At 45.0% G+C, this 27616-nt stretch overlaps 1 protein-coding gene across 1 annotated transcript in view; it reads right to left on the bottom strand.

Annotated features, from left to right (window-relative positions):
* The window catches only part of CASK (calcium/calmodulin dependent serine protein kinase), a 293487-nt gene that overhangs the window by 47049 nt on the left and 218822 nt on the right, over positions 1-27616 (bottom strand). Inside the window, 3 exon segments of the mRNA XM_079765497.1 lie at positions 5045-5125; positions 8323-8400; positions 21800-21921. Of these exon segments, the coding sequence (XP_079621623.1) occupies positions 5045-5125; positions 8323-8400; positions 21800-21921 (281 nt within the window).

Below are 27616 nucleotides of genomic sequence, written 5' to 3'. Positions count from 1 at the left end.
TGAGTAACTACCTTTCATTGATAGTGTTAACAATGACTCTGCTATACAACCGAAAGGATGAAGATATCACATACGACATGGAGCTAAAATCTCAACCTACGTGACATTTTTATTCATTTCTATTTTTTGGAGCACTTGACTGAAAAATAAGTTGACAATTATCATTATGACTTCCTTTTGCAAAGCCTGTTAACAAGGAAAAAGTGATTTCTTTGTATTGACATCTGCATATGTCATCTTGGTGGAGCTGGATAACAAATATCCCTAAAAAAGGATATTCTTTGAGACGTACTATGCTTTTGGTGCCATCATTACAAAGTTTTTAATAAGCGTGAACAGCCCTGGCCGGTTTGGCTCAGTGGTTAGAGTGTTGGCCTTTGGACTGAAGGGTTGTGGGTTCGATCCCTGGTCAAGGGCACGTACCTGGGTTAGAGACTCAGTCCCCGCCCTAGTTGGGGTGCGTGCAGTAGGCAACCAATCGATGTGGCTCTCTCACATTCATGTTTCTCTCTCATCCCTCATCCTCCCTCCCCTCCATTCTCTCTTTAAAAAAAAAATCAATGGGAAAATATCTTCGGGTGAGGCTTGGAAAAAAAAGGGCATGAATATTTGAACACATCTACTTCAAGGAGAATGCTGCAGCCGCTGCTGAGTTGGTTTGGAGCTTTACATCGATTCTGTTTTCTTGTGTGCTAACTATAAATTCAGTTCTGCCTGAATCTGTGATCTGGGTGGTGATGAAATATCTAGAGATAATGAAACGCAATTAGAATTGTTTTGAAAGTACAACCCTTAGCATCTCAAATTAAGTTACTTAATTAAAGGCGTATCAAAGTTATGACTTGGCTATTTTAATTTCAAAGGCGTGCATGCGAGGCAAAAATAAAGTGACAACGCAGCGCGATTATAAAGACGGCACGGAAGTGGCAGATATTTCTAAGGTTTCCGAGGCTGGTCTGAGCTGGGGCCTGGGGGAGGGGCTCACAGGGGCCCTGGCACCTTGGCCTCCTGCCCACTGCCTGACCCCCCTGCGCCGGTGCCCAGCGCCCATGTGTGGAGGCGGTGCGATGCAGGCAAATGCCCGTTTTTCTGGTTTCATTGTGGCCACTGAAGAGCTGAGACGTAGTCACAAAGCAAAAGCCAGTAACAGACACACTGAGAACTTCATCTGCTGACATGAGCCTGAGTATGTCAATGACAGATGTGCCTTCAGTCATCAGTGAGTTTTACAAAGGGTGCTTAGTGTGACTGGAGGACACAGTCAGGTGAACAGAGAGCCAAGCTTTTGTCAGGTTTAATGGCAGTTACATGGGTTGGAGAGAGAGTGTTTATGCTGCTTTTGGCAAGTTTCCTTCCTTCCTTCCTTCCTTCCTTCCTTCCTTCCTTCCTTCCTTCCTTCCTTCCTTCCTTCCTTCCTTCCTTCCTTCCTTCCCTCTCTCTTTCTTTCTTTTTCTTTTAAAAAAATATTTTATTGATTTTTTACAGAGAGGAAGGGAGAGGGAGAGAGAGTTAGAAACATTGATGAGAGAGAAACATCTATCAGCTGCCTCCTGCACACCCCCTCCTGGGGATGTGCCCACAACCAAGGTACATGCCCCTGACTGGAATCGAACCCGGACCCTTCAGTCCGCAGGCCGACGCTCTATCCACTGAGCCAAACCGGTTAGGGCCCCATTTATCCTTTTAAATATATAAGCACATACTTGTATTTTAATGTATTATTTATAAGGAATCACAAAATAATAGCCAAATTGAACTTTAAAAGAAAAACGCCAAATTATGCCAATGAATGAGGTCATACTTGATAGTGACCAGTTTGCCACAAAGTCAAAGTCAACCTGAGGCTCCACTGTATGTGCAAACAGAAAACAAAGGGCCACTTACAGGTTGTTAAAAAAAAGCCATTAAAAAGAATATGCCAGCCCGGCCAGTGTGGCTCAGTGGTTGAGCACTGACCTATGAACCAGGACGTCACGGTTCAATTCCCGGTCAGGGCACGTGCCCAGGTTGTGGGCTCGATCCCCAGTGTGAGCCATGCAGGAGGCAGCTGATCCATGATCCTCTCTCATCATGGATGTTTCTATCTCTCTCTCTTCCCCTTCCTCTCTGAAATCAATAAAATATATTTTAAAAACAGGTCACGTGGGAAATACTGTTCTGAGCTATATATACTAGTCAAGTAAACTTTCAAACGCAGAAACTTCCTATCTTATAAACATTTTAAAATTATGGTTTCAAAATCTTCGTATTTTTAAAGAAATATTAATAGCTAAAGGAAAATATTTTAATGCTTATATGTTGTTGTTATGCCAAGGTTTGGGAGTTATTCTTAGCATATTTATAATTTCACTTATTTGTTCAATTAGCTGGCTTTTTCTTTGCTTTCTGATCAGTAAAACAGGGGGATTTTAACATCGAATTACCTGACACTTAAAAATGCCTATACTTATAAGTATTTACAGTAATTAAAGGAAGAGTAAATAAGTATAGATTTAAATGATTTTTTAAAGTCTGTACTCATAGTCATGATAAAAATGTTATCGCACTAATACCTTTTTAAATTATTCCATTCGAAATACTAATTTTTTCAAAAGCGCAGACCCTGGCCCTGGCCGGGTGGGTCAATAGGTTAGAGTGTGGGCCCCATGCACCAAGGTTGCGGGTTCTATCCCTGGTCAAGAATCAACCAGTGAATGCAGACATAAGTGGAACAACAAATTGATGTTTCTCTCTCTCTTTCTCCCCCTCCCTTCCTCTCTTTCTCTAAAAATCAATAAATAGCAGTTTTAAAAAAGAACAGGCCCTTTGCTTATTGCAATTAGAAAATATAAAGCAGTAAAGACATACTAATAGAAGTTAATGCTTTACTTTTTTCTTTAAGAAATCAGATGTAGAACAGAAGATTTTTATAAGCGAATTTGAATTATACTTTCCCCAAAACAAAACGTTTAAAATCACCTTGGGTTGTCCTGAGAGCTTCATTAAGTGGTACATTTTATGATGTGAAATTAAGAAGCCAGAGGAACCCCTTTTTGAACCTGAATTCAGAGTTTTTCTGTTCATTTTAAAAGTCAGACTTTTTTTCACTCTCATCTGAAGTTGTTATCCTGTCCATACCCTTATTACAGTACAAAAAGTGTTTTTTTCCTATTACATGATTCTTCTCATGTAATTAAAAAAAACAGCTATTTCAGATGGGCAACAATTGCCCAATCATCCCTTATAACGTATTTGAAGAAAAATATTCCATCTTTTGATTTCCTTTTTATTTGGCATATTCTTTTTTAAAAGTACATGTTTATTGATTCCAGAGAGGAAGGGAGAGGGAGAGAGAGAAACATCCATGATGAGAGAGAAGCATGGATCGGCTGCCTCCTGCATGCCACACAATGGGGATCGAGCCCACAACCCGGGCATGTGCCCTGGCCGGGAATCGAACCCTGACCTCCTGGTTCCTAGGTTGACGCTCAACCACTGAGCCACACTGGCCGGGCAAGCCTTGTTATGTTTCGAGGGCACAGTTTCCTCTGTGAACTGTAAAAGGGATTAGTCACACCACCTCACATCCCAACCCTGAGCAAGTTCTGTCCTATCCGAGCATCTCTGATGTAGAATCTGAATCTGCCCATTTCCTGCCAGCCCCATCCTTCTCCAGCCTCTACCACCTCCCAACAGCCTTCTAATTGGCCTCCTTCTAACTCGTCCCTCCTACAGTCCATTCGCTGCACACCAGCCCAGCAGTATCTCAAGCTCAGAGCTGATAGTCTTTTCCTGCTTGCCACCCCTCAGTGCCCTGCTAGTGCCATCAGGACAAATCCAGATTCCTCAGCGCGGCCAGGAACGCCCTGTCTTCTAGCTCTTCTTGTACCGCTTGCTCCCTTTTCACCAGGTCGCAGCCACAGTGGCTTTCCTCTGATTCTCTAAAGTAGCTCCCGCCCGGCCGGTGTGGCTCAGTGGTTGAGTGTTGACCTAGGAACCAGGAGGTCACAGTTCGATTCCCGGTCAGGGCACAGGGCCGGGTTGTGGGCTCGATCCTCAGTGTGGGGCGTGCAGGAGGCAGCCGATCCATGATTCTCTCGCATCATCGATGTTTCTCTCTCTCTCCCTCTCCCTTCCTCTCTGAAATCAGTAAAAATACATTTAAAAAAATAATAAAGTAACTCCCACTTTACTATCATCTCTGCCCCATTATCCTTTCTTTTCTTCATAGTCATAATCACTATATGAAACTAGAGGCCCAGTGCACGAAATTCATGCACGGGTAGGGTCCCTATCCCTGGCTGGCAATCAGGGCCAATCGGGACATTCCTTTGCTTCACGCCTCCCCCTGGTGGTCAGCGCACGTCATAGCGAGTGGTCAAACTCTTGGTCAGTCTAACTCCTGAGGGGACAATTTGCATATTAGCCTTTTATTTATATAGGATGATCTTGTTAGTTTACTCCTCCCCATCTGTCTCCAGCTCACTTATCTCCCCTCACCCTGTGCCCACTAGAATGGAAGTTCCCTGAGGGCAGGGACCTTGTCCTACTCACTACTATCCTCAATGCCCAGCATGGCGCCTGGCACACAGCGGGCAAGTACATATTTGAATGAAAATGTCTTTTAAGTGTCTACCTGGATATTCAGAGATGACAAGAACTATTTATTATTTTTGGAAATGTTTACTATAGCAATGCACACATCACTTTGTACAATTTATTCCTACAATATCAGACTGTTATTGTAGGAATAAATTGCATTTGATGGGGATGGCTGTTTTATGAGGACTGCTAAAAACTTTTGTAAAAAGGAGGCGGGTACAAGCTTCTAGCTATAAAAGAAATAAGCTGCGGGGATGTAGTGTACAGCACAGAGCATATGCCAATAATATCATCACTTTGTACAGTGACAGATGCTCACTAGACTTATTAGAGTGATCACATCGGTACACCTGAAACGAATAGAATATTGAATGCCAATACACATTAATAAAAACATTAAAAATATGAAGAGCTTCTTTTGAAAGGAAGGCTGTCGTTCTGTGGGGGTTTAACTGTTACTTACCATGAAATGAGGTTGTGTTAAAATACGCTTTAGTTCCTTTGCATCATTATTCTCAGGGTAACATGAAATTTCTTCCAATACCTAAAACAGAAAAAAGCAAGATATACAATAGTGCAGACAGGATATGTTTAAAACTATAGAAGCCTTTTAAATGAAAAGTTATGGATGAGCCCGGCCGGCGTGGCTCAGTGGTTGAGTGTCGACCTATGAACCAGGAGGTCAGGGTTCGATTCCCGGTCAGGGCACATGCCTGGGTTGCAGGCTCGATCCCTAGTGTGGGGCGTGCAGGAGGCAGCCGATCCATGATTCTCTCTCATCATTGATGCTTCTTTCTCTCTCTCTCTCTCCCTTCTCCTTTTCTCTCTGAAAGCAATAAAAAATGTTAAAAAAACGAAGCTGTTCTTCAAAAGCTATCTCTTACCACCAAGATGAGGAGGGGGCGAGGCTCCCTTGTCCTGTAGAGTCAAGATCCTGCTACGGTTCTTAACTGGAGATGGGTGGACCCACAGAGCGCGTATACAAACAGCATCCGATGCCCCAAGTTGAGCCGATCACGGCTTGTCTGGCAGGACCGGCTGGGAGGGCCCCTCCCTCGGTAGGAAGTCTCGCCTCCCCTGGGAGACCTGAGCTCTGGGCAGAAGGGATGCCTGAGGTCCCTGAGCCTAAAGCTTCGATTTCAGCAGCAAACCCAGGGGCTACTCACCACCTCAGGGAACCATGAGACAAACAGAAATTGGGGGTGGTGGTGGTGGTGGTGGTTTCTTATCTCAAAGCACGCTTCCCAAGTATTGGTTATGCTGGTCATTAATTTTGCTAAACGATAAGCCAATTCTCCTTGCTGTATTTTAGGCTTTGAGATTTGCTACCAGAAAATGAAAGGATGAAACCACATACTCTCTCTGGTCCCTGGCTACTCTCACAATCTATGATCTTATTGATTAATTGTAAAAAATTTTTTTAAAGTTGCCAACTTTTATATATTTTATTGATTTTTTACAGAGAGGAAGGGAGAGGGAGAGAGAGTTAGAAACATAGATGAGAGAGAAACATCAATCAGCTGCCTCCTGCACACCCCCTACTGGGGATGTGCCCGGGACTCTTCAGTCCGCAGGCCAACAATCTATCCACTGAGCCAAACTGGTTAGGGCATTAATTATAAAATTTAATTAAAAACCTTCTTTAAAGGAAGCTGTATTGTGTTTTATTTTTTAAATCCTCACCTGAGGATATTTTCCCATTGATTTCTAGAGAGAGTGAAGAGAGAGACACACAGAGAGAAATATCAGTGTGAGAGAGACACATGGATTGATGGCCTCCTGCATGCACCCCAATCAGGGCGGGGAGGAGCCTGCAGCCGAGGTACATGCCCTTGACTGGAATCGAACCCGGGACCCTGCAGTCTGCAGGCCAACGCTCTATTCACTGAGCCAAATAGGCTAGGGCGCAATCTATGATTTTAAACACCGAGGTGTGGTCTCCTAAGTTAGAGAGGACGTCTCCTGGCTGGTGCTCGGGCCGGACGTGGGTGCACCTCGTAGCCCTGTCCTAGGTTTTGTTTCTCAGTGAATCCTATATAATAAAAGCCTAATATGCTAAGTGTCCTGTTGTCCAGTCGGCCATTCAACCAATCAAAGAGTAATATGCTAATGATATGCTAAGGCCACTCAACCACTCGCTATGACATGCACTGACCATCAGGGGGGCACATGCTCCTACTGGTAGGTTAGCTTGCTGCTGGGGTCTGGCCGATTGGGACTGAGTGAGACAGCCAGACATACCCTGGAGCCTTCCTGCGGCCCCTCCCAGGCCCCAATCGTGCACCGGTGGGGTCCCTCAGCCTGGCCTGTGCCCTCTTGCAATCCAGGACCCCTCAGGGGATGTCGGAGAGCTGGTATCAGCCCGATCCTGCAGGCCAGCCCGGGGGACCCCACTGGTGCATGAATTCGTGCACTGGGCCTCTAATATATGATATTTTCCAGGACAGGTCTTGTGTTTAAAATCTGTGGGGAAGAAATTAGGCCCTTCAGATTCTTTCACTTAGCAGTCTCACTTCATAAGAAATAAAATGTTCAAAGGGAAATGTTTATTTGCATGAATATCTCACAATGGAGGAACTGCTAATTCATGAGCATTTAGTAATAAAAAAGAGAAATTATGTTGTCATCAGAACTTATATTTACAAAGACCAAGTAGAAACATAGAAAAACACTCATTATATGTCAGGTAAAAAAAGGATACATTTTGATTGTATATAAACATTTATATGCAAATGGATCATGACTGGAAAAGGACATGCAAATGAAAATTACTGAGTAAGGTGATGGGATCATGAATGAATTTTTATTTTCCCAACTTTCTATAATGTCACGTTCTCATATCAAAAAGGTTTTAAAAAGTCGGTGATGGACAAACATTATCTGACAATTTATAGAAACAACTTCTCTCTGAACTTAGATGTTGAAGATATTTAATTAACTTGCAAACATTTCCACCTTCAAAAGCGACTCAAATGTTCCAAGCATGTCTGTTTCCATCAAGTGCAGTAAAATAACTTAAAACAAAGAAAAGAGAAGCAGCCCTGACCGGTGTGGCTCAGTGGATAGAGCGTCGGCCTGCGGACTGAAGGGTCCCGGGTTCGATTCCGGTCAAGGGCATGTACCTTGGTTGCAGGCACATCCCCGGTAGGGGGTGTGCAGGAGGCAGCTGATCGATGTTTCTCTCTCATCGATGTTTCTAACTCTATCCCTCTCCCTTCCTCTCTGTAAAAAAATCAATAAAATATATTAAAAAAATAAAGAGAAGCAAAGTTGCTATGTTAACAAGTTCAGGTTCACACAGCAGAACCAGCCCTGGAACCTGGGGAGTGCTGCTCCTCAAGCTTTTCTCTTTTCTGAACGCAGATGCTCGGTGAGAAACAGAGAAATTCTGCATCTGAGCATCATGGCCCCCTGTGACTCCAAGGGAACTGCCTCTTGCTGTACAGACATGTTCTCAATAAAGGCAGCAAACATGAACCCAGGTATGTTTACAAAAATGTCCCTTAGCCCGGCCGGCGTGGCTCAGTGGTTGAGCATTGATCTATGAACCAGGAGGTCACAGTTCGATTCCCGGTCAGGGCACAGGCCCGGGTTGCAGGCTCAATCCCCAGTGTGGGGCATGCAGGAGGCAGCTGATCCATGATTCTCTCTCATCAATGATGTTTCTATCACTCTCTCCCTCTCCCTTCCTCTCTGAAATCAACACAAATATATTAAAAAACAAACAAATATGCCACTCACCTCTTTGGCTCTCTGTACCGCGTCACTCGGAGGGTTCCTGATTTGCGGCGAAGACTTAGTGTTAATTTTGTCATACAGCTAAAAGCAAAGGAGAAAAGGCCATCAGTTATTATTCTTTGCTGAAATTCAGCACTTCATGTTTATTATTTCATTGAACAGTATTTTCCTCTTCAAAGAACAGGCTGATGATTTCCGTGGGATCTTCTTGTTCATCATATTTTGATCATTCAAGGAAACCTGCTGGACTCTGAGTCGTGTGCATATCCTACAAAAATCATTTTTAAAGAGATGGCCCCAAATTCTGTCAATGTGGCGATTGCCTTGTCGTTTTCAATTCATCAATATTTCAGGAATCACAGGCTGTTTTCCTCTGATAGAAGCAACATTGAATAAGACGAAGGCGGAGGAAAATGAAAGAACGCTTTTTGGCCAAGACACGACTGAAGAATTTTCACAGAAATCTCAGTCTTGGGAAAGGGCAAGCCAAGCCCTTCCGGGAAGGAATGTTCTCACAGAGGCTCCTGCTTGTGCCCCAGGCTGCTCACCAACAGCACCAGCCCGAGGCGCAACAGGAAGCCAAGGACATAACCTTTTCCTTTGGAATCTGAGAGCCACACAGTGTGAGAAGACATTCATTTTTTACATTTTATTTATTCATTTTAAAATATATTTTTATTGTTGATTGTTGATAGTATCACAGATGTCTCCCTTTCCCCCTCTTCCCCCCTCCTCCCAGCCCCTACCCGTCCCCCAGGTCTTCACTACCCTATTGCCCATGCCCATGGGCTATGCATATCTACACTAACAAAAGAGTAAGATGCAACTTGACTGTACCTTCGTGACACCCACCAGCCAATCAGGAGTGAGTATGCAAATTAACCCAACAAAGATTGTGGGTTAATTTGTATACACAGGCACCACCCCAGCCGCTCTGTGCCTCTGGGCAGCGTGGGAAGGTGGAAAGGCGGCTCCGGCCGGAGTGAAGGCGGTGCCGGCAGCCAGGGGAAGGAAGGCCCATTCTTGCACGAATCTTCGTGCATCGGGCCCCTAGTAAGTATATAAGTTCTTTGGTTTATCTCTTCTTGTCCCCCCAACCCCACATCGAGGTGTGTCGGTCTGTTCCATGCCTCCCTGCTTTGGGTCTTATTTTGTTTGTCAATTCATTTTGTTCATTAGCTTCCACAGATAAGTGAGATCATGTGATATTTGTCTTTCTCAGATTGGCTTATTTCACTTAGCATAATAGTCTCCAGGTCCCTCCATGCTGTCCCAAAGAGAAGACATTGAAAGAATCTAAAACTATTTAAAAGCCCCACAAATCTAAATGATCTAAAAATCAAACTTTCCGAAGACCATTACTTCACTAGAGAAGAATCTCTGTAGTGTGGAAATGCAATGGAAATATTAGTTTCTGTCTCCGATGAAATGTCTCATCAACAGCCCGCTTTGACAAGGTAAAAATGATCCTGGCTCGGCTGCCACTGCTGGTTCCTCACTTCTCTAAAATACGTGGGGATTCTTTTGGGGGTTGGTTTTGCCCCCCCTTTTTTTTAACTCCCCTACTATGCACAGCCATACTACTGAGAGGTCAACCCCCCCGCCCAAGCAATGCAAGGGGCCATAACTTAAACAAAAACATTGAAAATACATAACACTGAAAAAATAGACATAGCCATCACCCGACCTGTCCTAGTATTGACAATCAAATAAAGTAAAAAACGACATGAATAATAACAATGTGTATGACTCTCGAACGCCTCTGTGTGCAGAGAAGACTTAACAGAAGCGTCACAAGCTGACGGCACTATCACTTTATAATAATTTCACCACATAAAGTTTGTCTTCTTGACCAAGGGCGACCGCGAGCTTTGCGTTCACATTTTGCAGCTAGGATTAGTCTGAGCTTCTATTTACACATTGAATGCATGCGCACTGGTTTGTCCTCTCAAAGCCACGGAAATCCCACTGGAGACCTTTTATTTTCGGCCTGGCCTTGCTATGCCAAGCACGGCCCCCTGGGCCTCAGCTCAAAGTGGTTTAAAAAAAATTATTGATTTCAGAGAGGAAGGGAGAGGAAGAGAGAGAGAAACATCAGCGATGAGAGGGAATCACTGATGGGCTGCCTCCTGCACACTGGACTGAGCCCAAAACCCAGGCATGTGCCCTTGACTGGAATTGAACCTGGGACCCTTCGGACCCCAGGCTGATGCTCTACCCACTGAGCAACACCAGCTAGGGCCCAGAGTGCTTTCTTGAGGACTCGGAGCATAATCAGCTGAGGGGGGTATGAAACATGCAGGTTCCGGGCCTCCCTCCAGACCTACTGAATCAGAATTTGAAACGGGGGTCTCAAAGTCTAATCTTAGATGCAGTGTTACGTTCTGAGAGGAAGAATAAGCGGACTAACAACAGCACTGACAATGGCTACTTTTATTGAGCACTTATTACATGCTAGTTCCTAGTTAAAGTTCTTAATACATAATCCTCAAATAACCCTGTAAAGTTGGGACCCCCATTCTCCCCACTTTACAGATGAGGAAACTGAGGCATGGAGTAGGAAAGTGAGAACCGCCATTCTAGCCCTTGTCACTTGTTGATTTGTTGATGGTAGCCATTCTGACAGGTGTGAGGTGATGATTAATGGCACTGAGAATTTTTTTAATGTCTCTTGGCCATCTGTTGAGTTGTATGAGTACTTTATATATTTTGGAAATTAACCCCTTATCAGATGTATCATTAGCAAATATGTTCTCTTATATAGTGGGTTCCCTCTTCATTTTGATGAATATCAGAGATATGCAAATTATAATGACAATGTGGTACCACCTCACACCTGTCAGAATGGCTATCATCAACAAATCAACAAACGACAAGTGCTGGCGAGGATGCGGAGAAAAAGGAACCCTCGTGCACTGCTGGTGGGAATGCAGACTGGTGCAGCCACTGTGGAGAACAGTATGGAGTTTCCTCAAAAATCTAAAAATGGAACTGCTATTGGACCCAGTAATGCCAGCATTGCTTACAACAGCCAAGATCTGGAAACAGCCCAAGTGCCCATCAGTAGACGAGTGGATAAAACAGCTGTGGTACATCCACACCATGGAATACTATGCAGCTGTGAAAAAGAAGGATCTCTTACCCTTTGAGACAGCATGGAGGGACCTGGAGAGCATCATGCTAAGTGAAATAAGCCCATCAGAGAAAGACAAGTATCACGTGGAAGCATGCAACAACAGATCGACGAATCTCAGAGAGTGTGTGTGGGCTTGGTGGGAAGAGATTAACCAAAGACCTTGTATGCATATATGCCTAACTCATGGACACAGACAATAGTGTGGTAAAGGCCCGGGGAGGAGGTGGGGGGGGTGTCGATGGGGGGAGAAAGAGGGACATCTGTAAAACTTTCAACAGTAAAGATATTAGCCAATCAACTACAGCCCTGCCCCGGTCAAGAATGTTAGAATCCTGACCCTTTCCTGGCCAGATGGTAAATATTTCAGGCGGTGAGGGCCATTTGAACTTTGTCAAACCACTCAACCCAGCCAGGCATGGGAAGGCAGCCGCTAACGATCATAAATGAGGGGGCGAGGCTGTGCTACAATACAACTCCCTTCCAACAACAGGTGGCTGGCTTGGCCCGAGAGCTATAGTTGACTGCACTAGAAGCTTACATTCAAGGTGGACTGAAATGACAAAAAATATTCCTTGCCTGGCCGGCGTGGCTCAGTGGTTGAGCATTGACCTATGAACCAGGAGGTCAGGGTTGGATTCCCGCTCAGGGCACAGGCCTGGGTTGCAGGCTTGATCTCCAGTGTCGGGTGTGCAGGAGGCAGCTGATCCATGATTCTCTCTCATCATGGATGTTTCTCTCTCTCCCTCTTCCTTCCTCTCTGAAACCAATAAAAATATATAAAAAAAACCCCACCCCCAAACCAAAACTAAACAACAACAACAACAAAACCCCCAAATATATTCCTTTTGCTATTTGCTTCCCTGAAATTTGAAGATATCAAATGTCTTTGTAAAACTGAAGCATAGAAGGTGAGGTGGAGGGAGGGAAAAATGTTAATCAGTTATTCCTGGAGAGAGAACAAGAATGAATGTATTAGTTTGTTTTTTCTTTCTAATGAAATGATAGTTACCCAACCTCAGCATTTTTTGCTAAAAGAAACCCACAAAAACATAAAAAAACAACAGCCCGGCAAAATGAGGAAATGCAGAGAGCTGCGAGGGAAACGGAGTGGGACGCTGTCTGGTACGCAGGCCACTGGCGCTCTGCCCGATTCTGGGCTGGGCAGATGTGACCACAGCCCCGCGGACACGCTCTGTCTGTCTGTCTGTCTGTCTGCCTGCCTGCCTGCAAGCCCAGTTCTGTTAGGAGGCACCTTCTATATTTGAGACGGGCTGTTTGAAACAAAGCAGAATCAAGCTGGTGGTGACATTAAATGCAGCTCTCCTGAGACTGCAGTCTCCAACATGAAGATGAAGGAATCCGCTACGATGTCACCGATTTACATTCAAAACACGAAATCATTTCATTTAAAAAATATATTTTTATTGATTTTTTACAGAGAGGAAGGGAGAGGGATAGAGAGTTAGAAACATCGATGAGAGAGAAACATCCATCAGCTGCCTCCTGCACACCCCCTACTAGGGATGTGCCTGCAACCAAGGCACATGCCCTTGACCGGAATCGAACCCGGGACCCTTCAGGCTGCAGGCTGATGCTCTATCCACTGAGCCACACCGGCTAGGGCCCTTTCCTTTTTTAACCACGCTCTACTATATCGCACTTACTTTCGATTGCTAGTCCTCAGATAGAAGCCTTTGTTTCCAAGCTCACAGTTTATACGCAGCATTTAGCAAGGTTGATGTGTCTCTCTCCGATCGATGTTTCTCTCTCTCTCTCTCTCTCACCCTCCCTCCCTCCTACGCTCTCTGAAAAGCAATGGATGGCTGGACCTTGAGAACATTATGCGAAGTGAAATAAGTCAAACAGAAAAAGCTAGGAACTATATGATTGCACTCCTATGTGGGATATAAAACTGAAACTCGTGAACACAAACAGCAGCGTGGGTGTTGCCAGAGGGAGGGGGTCGGGGGAGAAGGGGGTCCTAACATGAGGGGACAGGAGAAGACCTGACTTTGGGTGGTGGGCACACGGTCCTATATACAGATTTTGCACATGAGTAATCCACACATGAAACCTGTATGTTCACATGGACTAATGTCACCCCAATAAAATACAAAAGGGGCCCAGCTGGTTGGTAAGACGCTGCTCTAAATCCATGATCCTGTCTTCCGACAGCAAGTGGGACGTGGCCAGCTCAGTCCACCTGGGCCCGGATGCAGCGCAAGCTTCCCCAAGGAGGCCCTTGTTGGCTTCCAGTGGTCGGCAAACTCATTAGTCCACAGAGCCAAATATCAACAGGACAACGATTGACATTTCTTTTGAGAGCCACATTTTTTTAAACTTAAACTTCTTCTAACGCCACTTCTTCAACATAGACTCGCCCAGGCCATGGTATTTTGTGGAAGAGCCACACTCAAGGGGCCAAAGAGCCGCATGTGGCTCGCGAGCCGCAGTTTGCCGACCACGGGCAGGCTCTGCTTGTGGGCACAGACCTGCTTTGGCTTCCATCCCATCGGAACACTGCACTTACAAGGATTTACTTTGAATCCAGGAAATGAAGACTTGCTCGACCTTCTAGTTCAATCTGAAAGACCGTGTCTTCGGTGGACCGCCGGGTAGGCCGCTGGGGCGGATTTCTGGTCAGTCTGCGGCTCTTGCGGAGCAACTCAAACAGTGGCATCAGATGCCCCGACTCGAGTGTTCTCTGGGCCTTTCCCAGTTGGCAAAGAACTCTAACACCCGGTCCTGGGAGACCCAGGTCACAATGCCTATTCTTTCTGTAAATATGTTTTTTTTAATTGATTTTTAGAGTGAGGAAGTGAGAGGGAGAGAGATAGAAACATCGATGAGAGAGAAATATCATGGATCGGCTGTCTCCTGCACAGCCGTTACTGGGGATCGAGCCCACAACCCGGGCCTGTGCCCTGACCAGGCATTGAACCGTGACCTCCTGGTTTATAGGTCAACGCTCAACCACTGAGCCACACCAGCCAGGCCATAATGCCTACTCTTGAGCAAGCAAAAGAAGTCATGAGGGAAAACAGGCCTACGTAGATGACATAGGCAGGCTTTATTTTGCCTTTAATCAAACCTTCTGAAATAACGCAATTTCAAATACCAGATCTATGAGTTTGCCCAACTGTGAGAAATTTCACTATAATATAAACTTCCCCATTAAAAACAACAACACTAAAAACATTGTTGAAAAAGATTAAAAACCTCATTTCCTAATGTGCTTTACATATTGAAGCATCCACAACAATTGTTGAATAACATTTACACTAAATGAATATCCCATTAGTCATCTGCTGCTTTAAAAGAAAACATTTACATTGGGTTTGCCATATACTATTCTATTTAATTACCGATGCAATACTTATTATGATGTGACCTTTATTTTGCTTAGGTAAATGCCAAGCATTTGTACAAGGGGCTGTAGCAAAACTCAATTTCTCCCATCCAAGTACTAACCAGGCCCGACCCTGCTTAGCTTCTGAGATCAGACGAGATCGGGCGCATTCAGGGTGGTATGGCCGTAGACCAAAACTCAATTTCTGTCGTGGGAAGTTAAAAGCACAAAACAAAGGCAGCTAGCAGAAGTGGTTTGATGAGCTAATGTTTGAGGGGCCGCAAAGAGAAGGAGCAGCTATGTTCCTGGCCTGGGAAGCTCCCCACCAAATGTTCTTCAACCGAGCGCACTGCATTCCTGTCTGGGGCAAACGCCTGCCGCCTTCCCTTGCAAAGAGCAGGAAGAGAGACCGGTGCTTGCTGCGCTTCGAAGGCTGTGGAACATTCCTTTGCCTTCTGGTAAAGTCTCCTGTGGTGTCACAACAGAGAATGGCACTCCCGGGGAGACACTGGGACTGGGGACAAGGTGAGTCATTGTTCCTGGCATTTTAGAGTAAATCCCAACCCCTGTTTGAAGAATTAGTTCATCTGAAGAAATAAGGGAACTAGAAGGACTCCTGTAATGAATAATACTTTCAGTGAAAATCACACATCCTATATAATAAAAGCCCAATATGCTAAGTGTCTGGTCATCCGGTCCGGCCGTTCAACCAAAGCGTAAATATGCTAATGATATGCTAAGGCTGCTCAACTGCTCGCTATGATGTGCACTGACCACCAGGGGGCAGAGAGTCGACTGGTTGACCAGTTGCTATGACGTGCACTGACCACCAGGGAGCAGACGCTCCAACTGGTAGGTTAGTTTGCTGCTGGGGTCCAGCCGATCAGGACTGAGTAAGATGGGCCGGACATGCCCTGGGCCCTCCCGTGGTCCCTTCCCAGCTGACCAACCTCCTGTGTCCCTCCCTGGCTCCGATCATGCACTGGTGGGGTCCCTCGGCCTGGCCTGTGCCCTCTTGCAATCCGGGACCCCCAGGGGGATATCAGAGAGCCAGTTTCCACCTGATCCCGCAGGCCAGGCCAAGGGACCCCACTGGTGCATGAATTTCGTGCACCAGGCCTCTAGTTCCTTAATAAAGTCAGATGCCACCTTCTGGGACATTCTCTCCTGGAGCACCCTTCCCTTTGACTGGGTTGCTAGCTTGTACTACATTGTCCTCAGGGGGCTTGGGAGATGTTGAGCTAGTTTTGGCCCGATACCGCAGGCCTGGCCGAGAGACTCTACTGGTGCACAAATTCATGCACCGGGCCTCTAGTTCCTTTCATAAAGAAGCATAACTGCTCGACCAGCATGACTCAGTGGTTGAATGTCGACCTATGAACTAGGAGGTCAGGGTTCAATTCCCGGTCAGGGCACATGCCTGGGTTGTGGGCTCCATCCCCAGTGTGGGGCGTGCAGGAGGCAGCCGATCCATGATTCTCTCTCATCATTGATGTTTCTATCTCTCCCTCTCCCTTCCTCTCTGAAATCAATAAAAACATATTTTTAAAAAAAGAGGGGATGGGACCCTGAGAAGGTACCAGCTGCTCAGCCTTTGAAGGCCCTCAGACAGTCCTTATTATTGCAGACATTTAAGTGCGAACCGACTGGACTATAAATTCATGGGAAACTTCGCTTTGGCATTTCCTGACTGGTAGTCTATTTAAACATCCAAATTCAACAGTGTATCAGGTTATTTCTCAGACTCCAAATTGCTCAAAACCATCAAATTACCGTAGAAGCTCCTTTAGGAAACATCCAAGGTCTAAAAATATGCTGTTCCCAAATATGACTGCTAATTTCACATCCTCTCAAAACAGCAAAAGAGTAAATCAAGTTGCAGTTTTCCAGTACCAGCTCCAGGCCAGAGAGAAAAAGTCTAACCCTGCCTCTCCCTGAGCAGTAAAAAAGTATAATAAAGATGCCAGTGAGACAAAATCTGGAGGAGTCCAGACACCAGCTGCTTTCTAATGCCATATTTGAAAATATTACTTGATCTATTATAAAAATCTACTTATAAATTAATAATATAAAACTGTTAAATTCGATTCCCGGTCACAGCCCATGCCCAGAATGTGGGCTCGATCCCCAGTAGGAGGTATGCAGGAGGCAGCTGATCAGTGATGTTTCTCTATCATCAATGTTTCTCTCTCTCTCCCCCCCTTCCTCTCTCTCTAAAAAAATCAATAAAAACATTAAAAAAATAAGAGCTAAATTAAAAAAAAAAAAGCCCAGGCAGTGTGGCTCAGAGGTTGAGCATCAACCTAGGAACCAGGAGGTCACGGTTCGATTCCCCGGTCAGGGCACATGCCCAGGTTGTGGGCTCGATCCCCTCCTGCATGCAGGAGGCAGCCCATCAGTGATTCTCTCCCATCATTGATATTTCTATCTCTTATTTTCCCTCTCTCTCTGAAATCAATAAACACATATTAAAAAAAACCAAAAAACCCCTGCTAAATTAAGTGGCTATTGCCAGTAGTTTTTGTGTCATTAATCTAATAACTAATTATATTTTTAGAAAACATGATTTCAGAGCTTCCCACAGAAATAATCTGAACTAGGTGGGGTCTCACCCGTACGCTGAAGCAGCAGTGAACGCTAACAGCTGCTCAGAGGTATGACAGATGGTGGGTGAATGTTTAAAACTCAGTTGTCAGAGTCTGGCAGGGGGAGAGATAAATGTGTCACTTAACAATGTTTTATGACACTGTTGACTTATAAAATAAACATTTATTCTGTAATAGGAACATTTCCGCAAGAAAGTGAGAAGACTGAGAATCACCAGCAAATAAAATTTGCAAAATGCTTTTTGTCTAAAAAAAAAACCCCCAAAAAACACAACCCACCCGTGGGTCACATACAAGTTCCAAGCCCAAACTAGTTCAAAATATCATTAAAAGACATAACTAACTGCACATTAACACCAGTTCCCGAGGAAGCCTAATTCATGAGCGAGAGGGTAATATCATTTGTAAAGTCACTATTTTATATTACACTTGTGTAATCTGCACTCACCCAAAGAATCAATTCAGGGCAAAAAGCAGATTTCCATGAGGCACTGGACTGAATACTGTCCCTCAAAATTCATATTTACTGGAAGCTCAGATATGACCTTATCTGGAAATAGGGTCTTGGTAGATGTCATTAAGATGAGGTCATATTGCCCGGCCGGTGTGGCTCAGTGGTTTAGCGTCGACCTATGAACGGTTTGATTCCCGGTCAGGGCACAGGCCTGGGTTGCCGGCTCCATCCGCAGTGCGGGGCGTGGAGGAGGCAGCCGGTCCATGATTCTCTCTCTTCATTGATGTTTCTCTCTCTCTCTCCCTCTCCGAAATAAACAAATATATTTTTAAAACAGATGCAGTCATATTGAATGAGGGAGGGCCCTAAACCCAATGACAAGGAGCCCTTACAGGAAGTCATGGGAAGGCACAGTCACACACATACCGAAGAAAATTCCATGTGAAGATGGAGTTGGAGATCGGAGTGATGCACCCACAAGCCAAGGCTTGCAGGCAACCACCAGAAACTGAAAGAGGCGAGGAAGGATTCTTCCCTGGGCTTGTTGCAGGGGGCACAGCCCAGCCGATGTCTTGATCTGGGACTTCCAGCCTCCCACGGGAGTAATTTCTATTTTGAGCCACCCAGTTTAGGGTACTTTGTGATGGCAGTTTTAGCAAATTAATACACATGACAAGTTGTATTATACTAAAATGGATCTATATATTTCACATGCAGTGAAAATATATAGATTTTAAAGCAACAGTGCTTTAAAAAATATTTTTATTGATTTTAAAAAGAGGAAGGGACAGGGATAGAGACATAGAAACATTGATCAGCTGCCTCCTGCACGCCCCCTACTGGGGATCGAGCCCGCAACCCGGGCCTGTGCCCTGACTGGGAATGGAACCGTGACCTCCTGGTTCATAGGTCAACGCTCAACCACTGAGCCACACCAGCCGGGCTGCACCAGGGCTTTTAAGTTCTGAAAGTAGACACACGGGGCCAAGCTGGGCCAGGCACGGCTCCTCCTCAAGCCTCTTTCTTGTTTCCTACAAAACGAGGAGCGGTGTGTGTGCGCCCAGTGGAGCTGGTTGGGTAGCAATTATGTAGAGATTCTGGACCGATTTCTAACTACAGAGTAAACCAGATGTGTCTCTACTAGAATTCAAAGCAGAAAGCACCCCGTCCCCCTCTCCCCCCCCCCAGTGGAGCCACTGTGTTGCTTCTTTTGTTTTACTGTAAGTTCTTTCAACGTGACACACGTTTTGTTCCCTCCAAATAAGTGCTAATAATCTCTCTTTGAATGTCGAGTTTGTTACTGTTTTAAACGCATCACTAGAGAAAATAAGATACCAGGTGAGCTTTAGTCTCCTATAGGAACGTAATCCTGTTTCTTGGCAGCTTAAGAACGAGGGCCTCAAATTTAGCTCTTTTTGAATGAACAGGAACTGTTCCAATAGCATTAAGGTATTTTAGAAACTGTCTCAGTGGGATTAAGTAACAGTTAATCCAAGGCCCACAAAACTACGCCACGAGGTGTCACTGCTTGGAATCCTTAAAAAAGAGCCGACATTGATTTTGCAAAACCAAACAATCCAAATCCGACTATGGGATATGGAACCTTCGAAGGAAGGATCATGAAGGGTCAAAGTTTGAAAAGCTTCTTCTCAAGAGTTGGCCAGACTGTGTTCCTTTTTTGGTGCATACCGCAAGCATTTAAGTATTAAAAACATTTTAATGGGCCTGGCTGGTGTGGCTCAGTGGTTGATTGTCAACCTATGAACCAGGCAGTCAAGGTTTGATTCCTGGTCAGGGCACATGCCTGGGTTGCAGGCTCCATCCCCAGTGTGGGGCATGCAGGAGGCAGCCGATCCATGATTCTCTCTCATCATGGATGTTTCTCTCTCCCTTCCTCTCTCTGAAATCAATCCTATATAATAAAGAGGTAATATGCAAATGGTTGTTACGCCGCAACACATAATGACTGATCACCAGGTCGGCAGGTCAGCGAGCTACATGCAGCGGAGAGCTACAGCGGCGGTGGGCGGGGCGGCCAGCTGAGGCAAGCAGCAGCGAGCTACTTGTGCACAAATTCATGCGCAGGGCCACTAGTAAAAACGTATTTTAAAAAAGTGTAAAAAAACAAAAACCAAATAAAACCATTTGAATGGTTTCTCCATTCACCTGTTTCTCCACTCCAGGTGAATACTTCATTGACTACTTTACTGAGATGTAGCCTCTTAGCTCTGAAGCAAGAGCCGAGAAGCGCATGTCTGGGCTGTCGGTCATGATGGCTCTTGTTGCCCGTGCTGATTAAGCTTTCACCGAAGGGTGGCTCAGTTTGGATCTTTAGAACCAAGCGCCTCCCAACACTGCCTTGGGCCGGCCTCACAGCCAGTCACCGCAGGAAGGGCCTGGGGTTCACGTGGAGCCTCAGCTGCCCAATTCTGCAGACGTAGCGTCTTGTCAGCGAGCAGAGCCCCTTTGAAACCCAGGGGCCCTGGTAGGCAGATGCTGATACCATAGACACATCTTTGAGTTTATGATTCAGAAGCACCCATGAGAACCGGACGCATGTCTTTCCTCTCCCAAATCTGAGTCTCTTCTGAAGTTATAACAACGTCTACCCAAGAATGCAGCCGTTCTTCCAGATAAAGGTTTCCGTGAGGCCTGAGGCTAGCATTGGGCAAGAGCTGCTGGCTGGCCCCGCTCCAGAGGCCAGCCTGTCTCTACCCCACCCCCGCCCTTCCCTGTGAATGCTAGCCATGCTCTGGTATTCCCCTGAGTCTCAGACATGGGGTGCTCGGATCCCTTGTTGTATTAGTGAGAAAAAGACAACTTCAAAAACCAATGTGGGCGTTGCTGAGCCTTTAAATAACAAGAAGTCCTGGATCTAGAGAAGGTCAGTAAATCTCAGCAAAGACCTAGCCACCGACTGCACTAAATAAGCCGAACTCGGCGCTCAGCGGCAGCGTCCTTCATCCATCGCACGGCCTGGGCCCAGCGAAGGGCATGCCTCTGCGGGAGACGCACACTGTGCAAGCTCTGCATCAGATGCACCAGTGACAGAGGACAACAGAGATGCAAAGAGCCAGGACTAGAGGTCAAAGTCTGCTTTAAATAACACATAATGACAACCTTGACATCTTACTAAAATGTGCCTGAGCTGAAGGAGGATGGGTACGATCAGCTTGATTTCTCTTTGCAGCTCGACCTGCTCTCAATGGACCTGTCCTATCCACACTAATAAAAGAGCAACATGCAAATTGACCGTACCTTCGTGATGCCCACCAGCCAATCAGGAGTGAGTATGCAAATTAACCCAACAAAGATGGTGGGTTACTTTGCATATGCAGGCACCGAATGCCCCAGCCGCTCTGGGCCTCTGGGCAGCGGGGAAGGCAGAAAGGCGGCTCCGGGCCGAGTGAAGGTGGTTCCGGCAGCCAGGGGAAGGAAGGCCCATTCTTGCACAAATCTTTGTGCATCGGGCCTCTAGTTTCATAATGAAGTGCATTCTTTGTTTTCAGGAGGAGACACCAAGTCTACTAAAACTGGCAATATTAAATCTGAAATGTGTGACCATGGTCCATTACCCAATATTTTCTTTGCTTTTCTCTCTCCTATACTCATGCTTGCGGCGCAACATTTTGAAAACAATGTTTAAAGCAGTGAAAAGTAACCACGGCTAAGATCAATGGATTCTTCTAAGAGAAATACACACGCAGGATTTTTTCACCATGCCTTGTTAGGCTGTATTGTCTTGTGCTCATTGTAAAGTGCTAGGTTATCTAGCACTTTATTTTAGTTATGAATCTGCGATGGACGATTTCCCACAGACTTAAGGCAACTGACAAAGGACTATTATTATAGACATCGAGAAATTAATATAAAGTAAGATGACACGCTAAATACTAGTACTTACCCCCCAAATAATAATAAAAAGGAAGACTTACGTCTAGTAGCGTGTGGAGATGCTGGTCTTGGAAAACGCTGTGTAGAAAGTCTAAGTCCTTCTCGCTGCAGTCTGTGAGTGCGTGGATCTCTTCCAGGCTGTCCAGCACCTGTGAGACGGCTCCTAGAGGAACAGACAGAACAACAGCCGGCACACCAAGTCAATGGCAGACCAACCTTGGCAATCGACATGCTGCATTTCAGAACAATGGGCTGACAAGCAGACGTCAAAGTCTAGTGTCCTTAGTGAAGAATTTCCTATCTTTCAGGATAGAGTATTTTTGCTGAGTTTATGTTCTTAACAATATAATGTGTGCTCTTCATTTTTCAAAGGCAATTGAAGCTGGTCTTACTTGAATTAAGGAAATTTATCAACTATAATTGAGCTACTAGAAGACCTGGGTTTTAGCAAGCTACCCATCAGAGGAATGTGCGTCCCATGACCCCGTGATGTGCTGGGATATTACAGAAGTAACACAGAAGGTAAAGCCAAATCTGAGGGACCAACCCCTTCAACGGGGCACCCCTGCTGTGTAAAATAGGCTTCTGAGGACTTTCAAGGCTCAAACTTAAATTAGCAAATATCTCAACCCATTCTTTTTTCTTTGTTCACATACAAAGTCAAGAGAAGCAAGTCATCCTCGGCCTTCTGGGCCCTTTCTATTCAGAAGACAAAGATGAAGGCTAAGTATACTGACTGACACTTCCAAACACAATCTTATATATGGTAATAAAAGCCTAATATGCTAAGTATCCATTTAACCAATCAAAGCATAATATGCTAACGATATGCTAAGGCTGCTCAACCACTTGCTATGACGTGCACTGACCACCAGGGGGCAGATGCTTCGACTGGTAGGTTAGTTTGCTGTTGGGGTCCGGCCGATCGGGACTGAACGAGATGGACCGGACATACCCTGGAGCCCTCCCACGGTCCCTCCCTGGCTTTAGATGAAGATACAAATCTGGAACCTGTCTGTTCTGGAACTTGATGCTGTTTCTAATTACTTCTGTCTTGGACCTTATCCATTTGCATGCACTTATTGGTAAGAATGTAAATGGGTACCACTTTTCCAGAAAGCCATCTGGTAACAGAACAAGGAGCCTTAAAAATGCTCATGAGCTTTGATTCAGTAGTTCCATTTACAAAACCTACCTTAAGGAAAAACAGGAAACGCAGAAAAAGGACTATGTATAAAGATATTTATAATACAAAATGGAAGAAAATCTAACAATTAGAGAATGACCACATCAAGTACAGAACATCTATAGAATGGACTATGTAGCCAAATGAAAACTGCTTTTAAAGACTTTTAAGAACAGAAATCCTCATGCTATAAAATTCAACAAAGCAGAATACAAAACCGCATAAATGGAATTTTTCCCAATTATGACTGATAGTCAGAAAAAACCCAGAATGAAATACACCAAAAGGGTAACAGTAGTTATCTGTATTTTCCTATTTAGACTTCATCCTGTTCTTGTCCATATGTTCCAAGTTTTCTCCACTAGAAAACAAGTTGCTATATAAGCAACCGCTTCTTTGCGGTACTATCTATATATACAAAAGCCTAAGTGACCAGCCTACCGGCCGACCGTTCAACCGTCCAACCAGTAGCTATGACGTGCACTCACCACCAGGGGGCAGACACTCAACGCAGGAGCTGCCAAGCAACAGCAACTGTGCAGAGTGCCCTCTCCCAATCAGGGACCCCTCGGGGGATGTCGGACTGCCAGTTTTGGCCCGATCCCCGCAGGTCAGGCTGAGGGACCCCACCTGCTAGAAGGATCCTGTTCAGTTCACAGACACCTTTGAGCCCCGGCGCTGCCCCAGGTGTGGCCGGCCAGGAGGGACTGAGGGCAGTTGGCTCCAGGGCGTGTCCAGCCCGCCTCGCCCAGTCCCACTCTGCCAGCCACTTTCTAATTAATTTACTTTCAATGTGCACGAATCCGTGCACCGGGCCTCTAGTTTAATTATGTTAGAGATGTGGGGCTTGAGCTATAAATCAAGTGGTTATCCACATGGAAATTACTGTGGCCAGTTTTTTTTAAAATTTGATTTTTTTTTTTTTTGAGATTCACATCCAGTTGTAAGAAACAATACAGAGAGATCTCACGTGCGCTCCCCCCAGGTTCCCTCAATGGTACCATCTTGGGAAACTGTCATACAACACCACAACGGGGATACTGACACTGATACAAGTTAGGCTACAGAATATTCCCATCACCACCTTTTAAAGGCACATTCATTTCCCTCCCCACTACTCCCTCCTAACCTCCGACAACTACTAATCTATTCTTCATGTCTATACTTTTGTCATTTCAAGGATGCTATATCAATGAAACACACAGTATGTAACCTTTTGGGATTGGCTTTTTTGACCCAGGATAATTCTCTGGAGATTCATCCAGGTTGTTGCGTGTATCAATAATTTAATCCTTTTATTTTTTTAAAAAATATATATTTTTATTGACTTCAGAGAGAAAGAAAGAGGGAAAAAGAGAGAGAGAAACATCAGTGATGAGGGAGAAGCATGGATCTGCTGCCTCCTGCACGCCCCACATTGGGGATGGAGTCCACAACCCGGCATGTGCCCTGACCTGTAGTCGAACTATGACCTCCTGGTTCATAGGTGGACGCTCAACCAATGAGCCACACCGGCTGGGCTAATTTAATCCTTTTTAATGTTGGGTAGTATTCCATGGCATGGATGTACCACAGTCTGACCATTCACTGTTGAAGGGACTGTGGCTACCTTTTACTTTTGAATAATTATGGACACCAGGCTATTGGTATTCTTTCACTGAAAACATTAAGTAGATGTGAATGGGATAAAAAGGTACAAGGCAGAAATCAATCCTCATTTTCCCCGCTTGTTTCTTAAAAGGTATTAACCTAATCCACCTACTTCTACCTGCTTTCTCAGGACTTTTCCTTTGTTCTGAGTAGGAAAAAAATCTGGAAATGAGTTCAAGGCCAGCTCATTCATCATCCTTTACTGAAAGCCTTGGAAAGCAAGAGATGATATGAAATTAGTCCCAAATGTTCCAGGGAACTCCTGACCCCAGTGCACTGTGAACAGCAGAAGTAGAGGACTCGAGCTTTATGAAGTTACTAAAGCCAATTCTAAACTTCTGGACTTATGGCACTGCAATGACAAAAATACTAGTGAAAAAAAATTTTTTTGTATATTAAAAAAATCCAACAGATACCATGGAAACCTAATAATCATTTTCACTCAGTTATTTTAGTGCAATCTTATCTAATTTTTATTGTTTTTTTCCAACATCACTTATACCGCTGATATATAATCTAGGTAGAAGATGATTAAAATAGTCCAGCGCCGTGGCTCAGTGGTTGAGCGTTGACCTATGAACTACTAGGAGGTTGTGGTTCAATTCCTGGTCAGGGCACATGCCTGGGTTGCGGGCTCCATCCCCAGTAGGGGACATGCAAGAGGCAGCTGATCCATGATTCTCTCTCATCATTGATGTTTCTCTCTCTTTCTCCCTCTCCCTTCCTCTCTCTGAAATCAGTAAAAATCTAAAAAAAAAAAAAAAAGATTAAAATAAAACAACCTTGTATCTAGTGAATACTAAGGCGGCAAGTGTAACGGCTGGGAAGTAATTATGGCGGAACCAGACCAATGTATCATTTGTTGGTCTGTGAACTCCCAAAGGTCCGTGCAATTCCTGTCCCCCCTACACACTCCATGCGTCACCCTACGTGTGTACTTGTTTATGCTCCTTTTCTGTGCTGTGAGGTCCTTAAGGCAGGTCTATATTTGATTCATTTTGTAACACTACAAGGTATGCACTGAATTAATGAAGCACTTACAAAACATCATAATAGCAGCAGCTCCTGATTCTTGAGCATTTATTATGTGCCAGGCACATCCTCGGGAAAATGCAGCAAGGCAGATGTATTACCTGACCTTTCTAGATGGGGAAGGGAGGTTCAGAGGCCAAGGAAGGCCCCAGCTCCAAGTAGCAGAGCCAGGACTCAACTCTGGTGTCTTGCTTCAAAATCTATGCCCAGCCTGACTACGACACTGACTGGCCAAATCAGAAAAGATAGGGGAACATTCAACAAGAAGTTACATGTGGTTTATGTGTGGATATGGTGGTTAAGAAAGAACTTGAACCCTATTGAGCCAGAAAATAACCAAAATCTTTATTGAACGGTCCTGCTTTTTGCCAGATGCGAGGCAGGAGCTTCCGGGAAAGCAGGTGTGAGCTCTGGCCCCGAGGAAGACTCTCAGGCTGCTGTGTAGTCAGCCGGAAGTAAATGGGTGCAGAAATCGGTGAGGAGTTGGATGAGTCTAATCTGCGTGTAGGCCCAGTGGATGGGTAGCTGGGAAACAAAGGCATCTGTTAACCTGCTTCCAGAAGGCGAGACCCAGGGGGTGGACAGGCCTATGTAACCACTTTGAATCTCTACCTTTTCGGATCTGATTTAGTCTCGTCTTGTGCCCTGATGTGATTCACTTTGTGAATTTTCAACCACGAAAGGAAGCATTTCCATAGCTGTCCTCAAGTTGCCTATTTCAAACTCTGAAAAGCACCCCTGATTTTAACTTTCTGAAATTAGGTAGGGAAATTAGTTTGTGTGCCATTTCTCCTTTGTCTTTTCAAGTTGAATAAACACTATTTTTGGTCTAATCTCAAAATCTTTGTTCACCTTTGATCATTTTTGCACCTTTCATTGACACCTCCTTCTAGTTCCGTTCTTTCTTTCTTTGCGTGTGGCCAAACCATAGACACAGTTTTAGTCTGACAGATGTACATTGTGGAGAGCGGCTACAGCGTTTGGACAGGTTCAAGCCTGGGACTAACGAGAGGGCATGATCCTCTCGTGGCAAAGCCACGTGCAAGTCCCAGCACAGTTACAGCCAAAGGCTATGGTTGTAAGCTTGACCTTATGGTCCGAACCTGTGGCCCCACGTGGCTGAGTGAAATGGGCTGCAGGAGGTGCAGCAAGTAAACAAAGCGTGATCAGGTGCATGTAACTGAGTAGGTTTGAAACCCACGAGAATGTTGTAAACATCTTGACCACGCCCTTACTTTGCCTCATGGCATCTGCTATAAAATAAAGACAAGGCTTGCAGGCCGTGGCACTGTCTCTCCATCAGAGAAGGCAGTGTCTCTCCCAGACCCAGCTTTATTCTCTTGTCTGTGTTTTCTAATCCTTCACTGCCCCCCGCCACCCCCCCACACACACTCAGGTTCACCCATGGCCGTGCTGAGTGCTGCACAGTATACAACTGATACTTGTAGTTCAATACCAAGGCCATCTAAAAGTCCCATAATTTTTCAATTCATCATCAACCCTAAATGTACACAAATACATTCCTGGGGCTTTTTCATTGCTTTTTGTGTTATTTTAAAAATATGTCTTCATTGATTTCAGAGAGGAAGGGAGAGGGAGAGAGAGATAGAAACATCAATGATGAGAGAGAATCACTGATCAGCTGCCTCCTACATGCCCCCTACTGGGGATCTGCCTGCAATCTGGGCATGTGCTCTTGACTGGAATTGAACCTGGGACCCTTTGGTCTGAAGGCTGACACTCTACCCACTGAGCCAAACCAGCTAGGGCCATTGCTATTTGTTTTAAAACGAGGCAGCAGTAAAAATGAATACAACGCATGCACAGGCTCTTAAGCTGCTACTAGCATTTATTTTGTTGATCGATGCCGTCAAATCTGAAAGAACGATTTACTTTTCTCAAAAACTGAAAAGGATGTTCTTATATAAGACCTCTGTATAAGCTTGTAACTACCTTGAAGAAAATCAACCAATAAAGAGTACACGAGTTC

The sequence above is a fragment of the Cnephaeus nilssonii genome (genome assembly GCF_951640355.1).
Source record: "Cnephaeus nilssonii genome assembly, chromosome: X".
Lineage (NCBI taxonomy): Eukaryota > Metazoa > Chordata > Mammalia > Chiroptera > Vespertilionidae > Cnephaeus > Cnephaeus nilssonii.
This window is presented reverse-complemented; position numbering and strand designations above follow the sequence as displayed.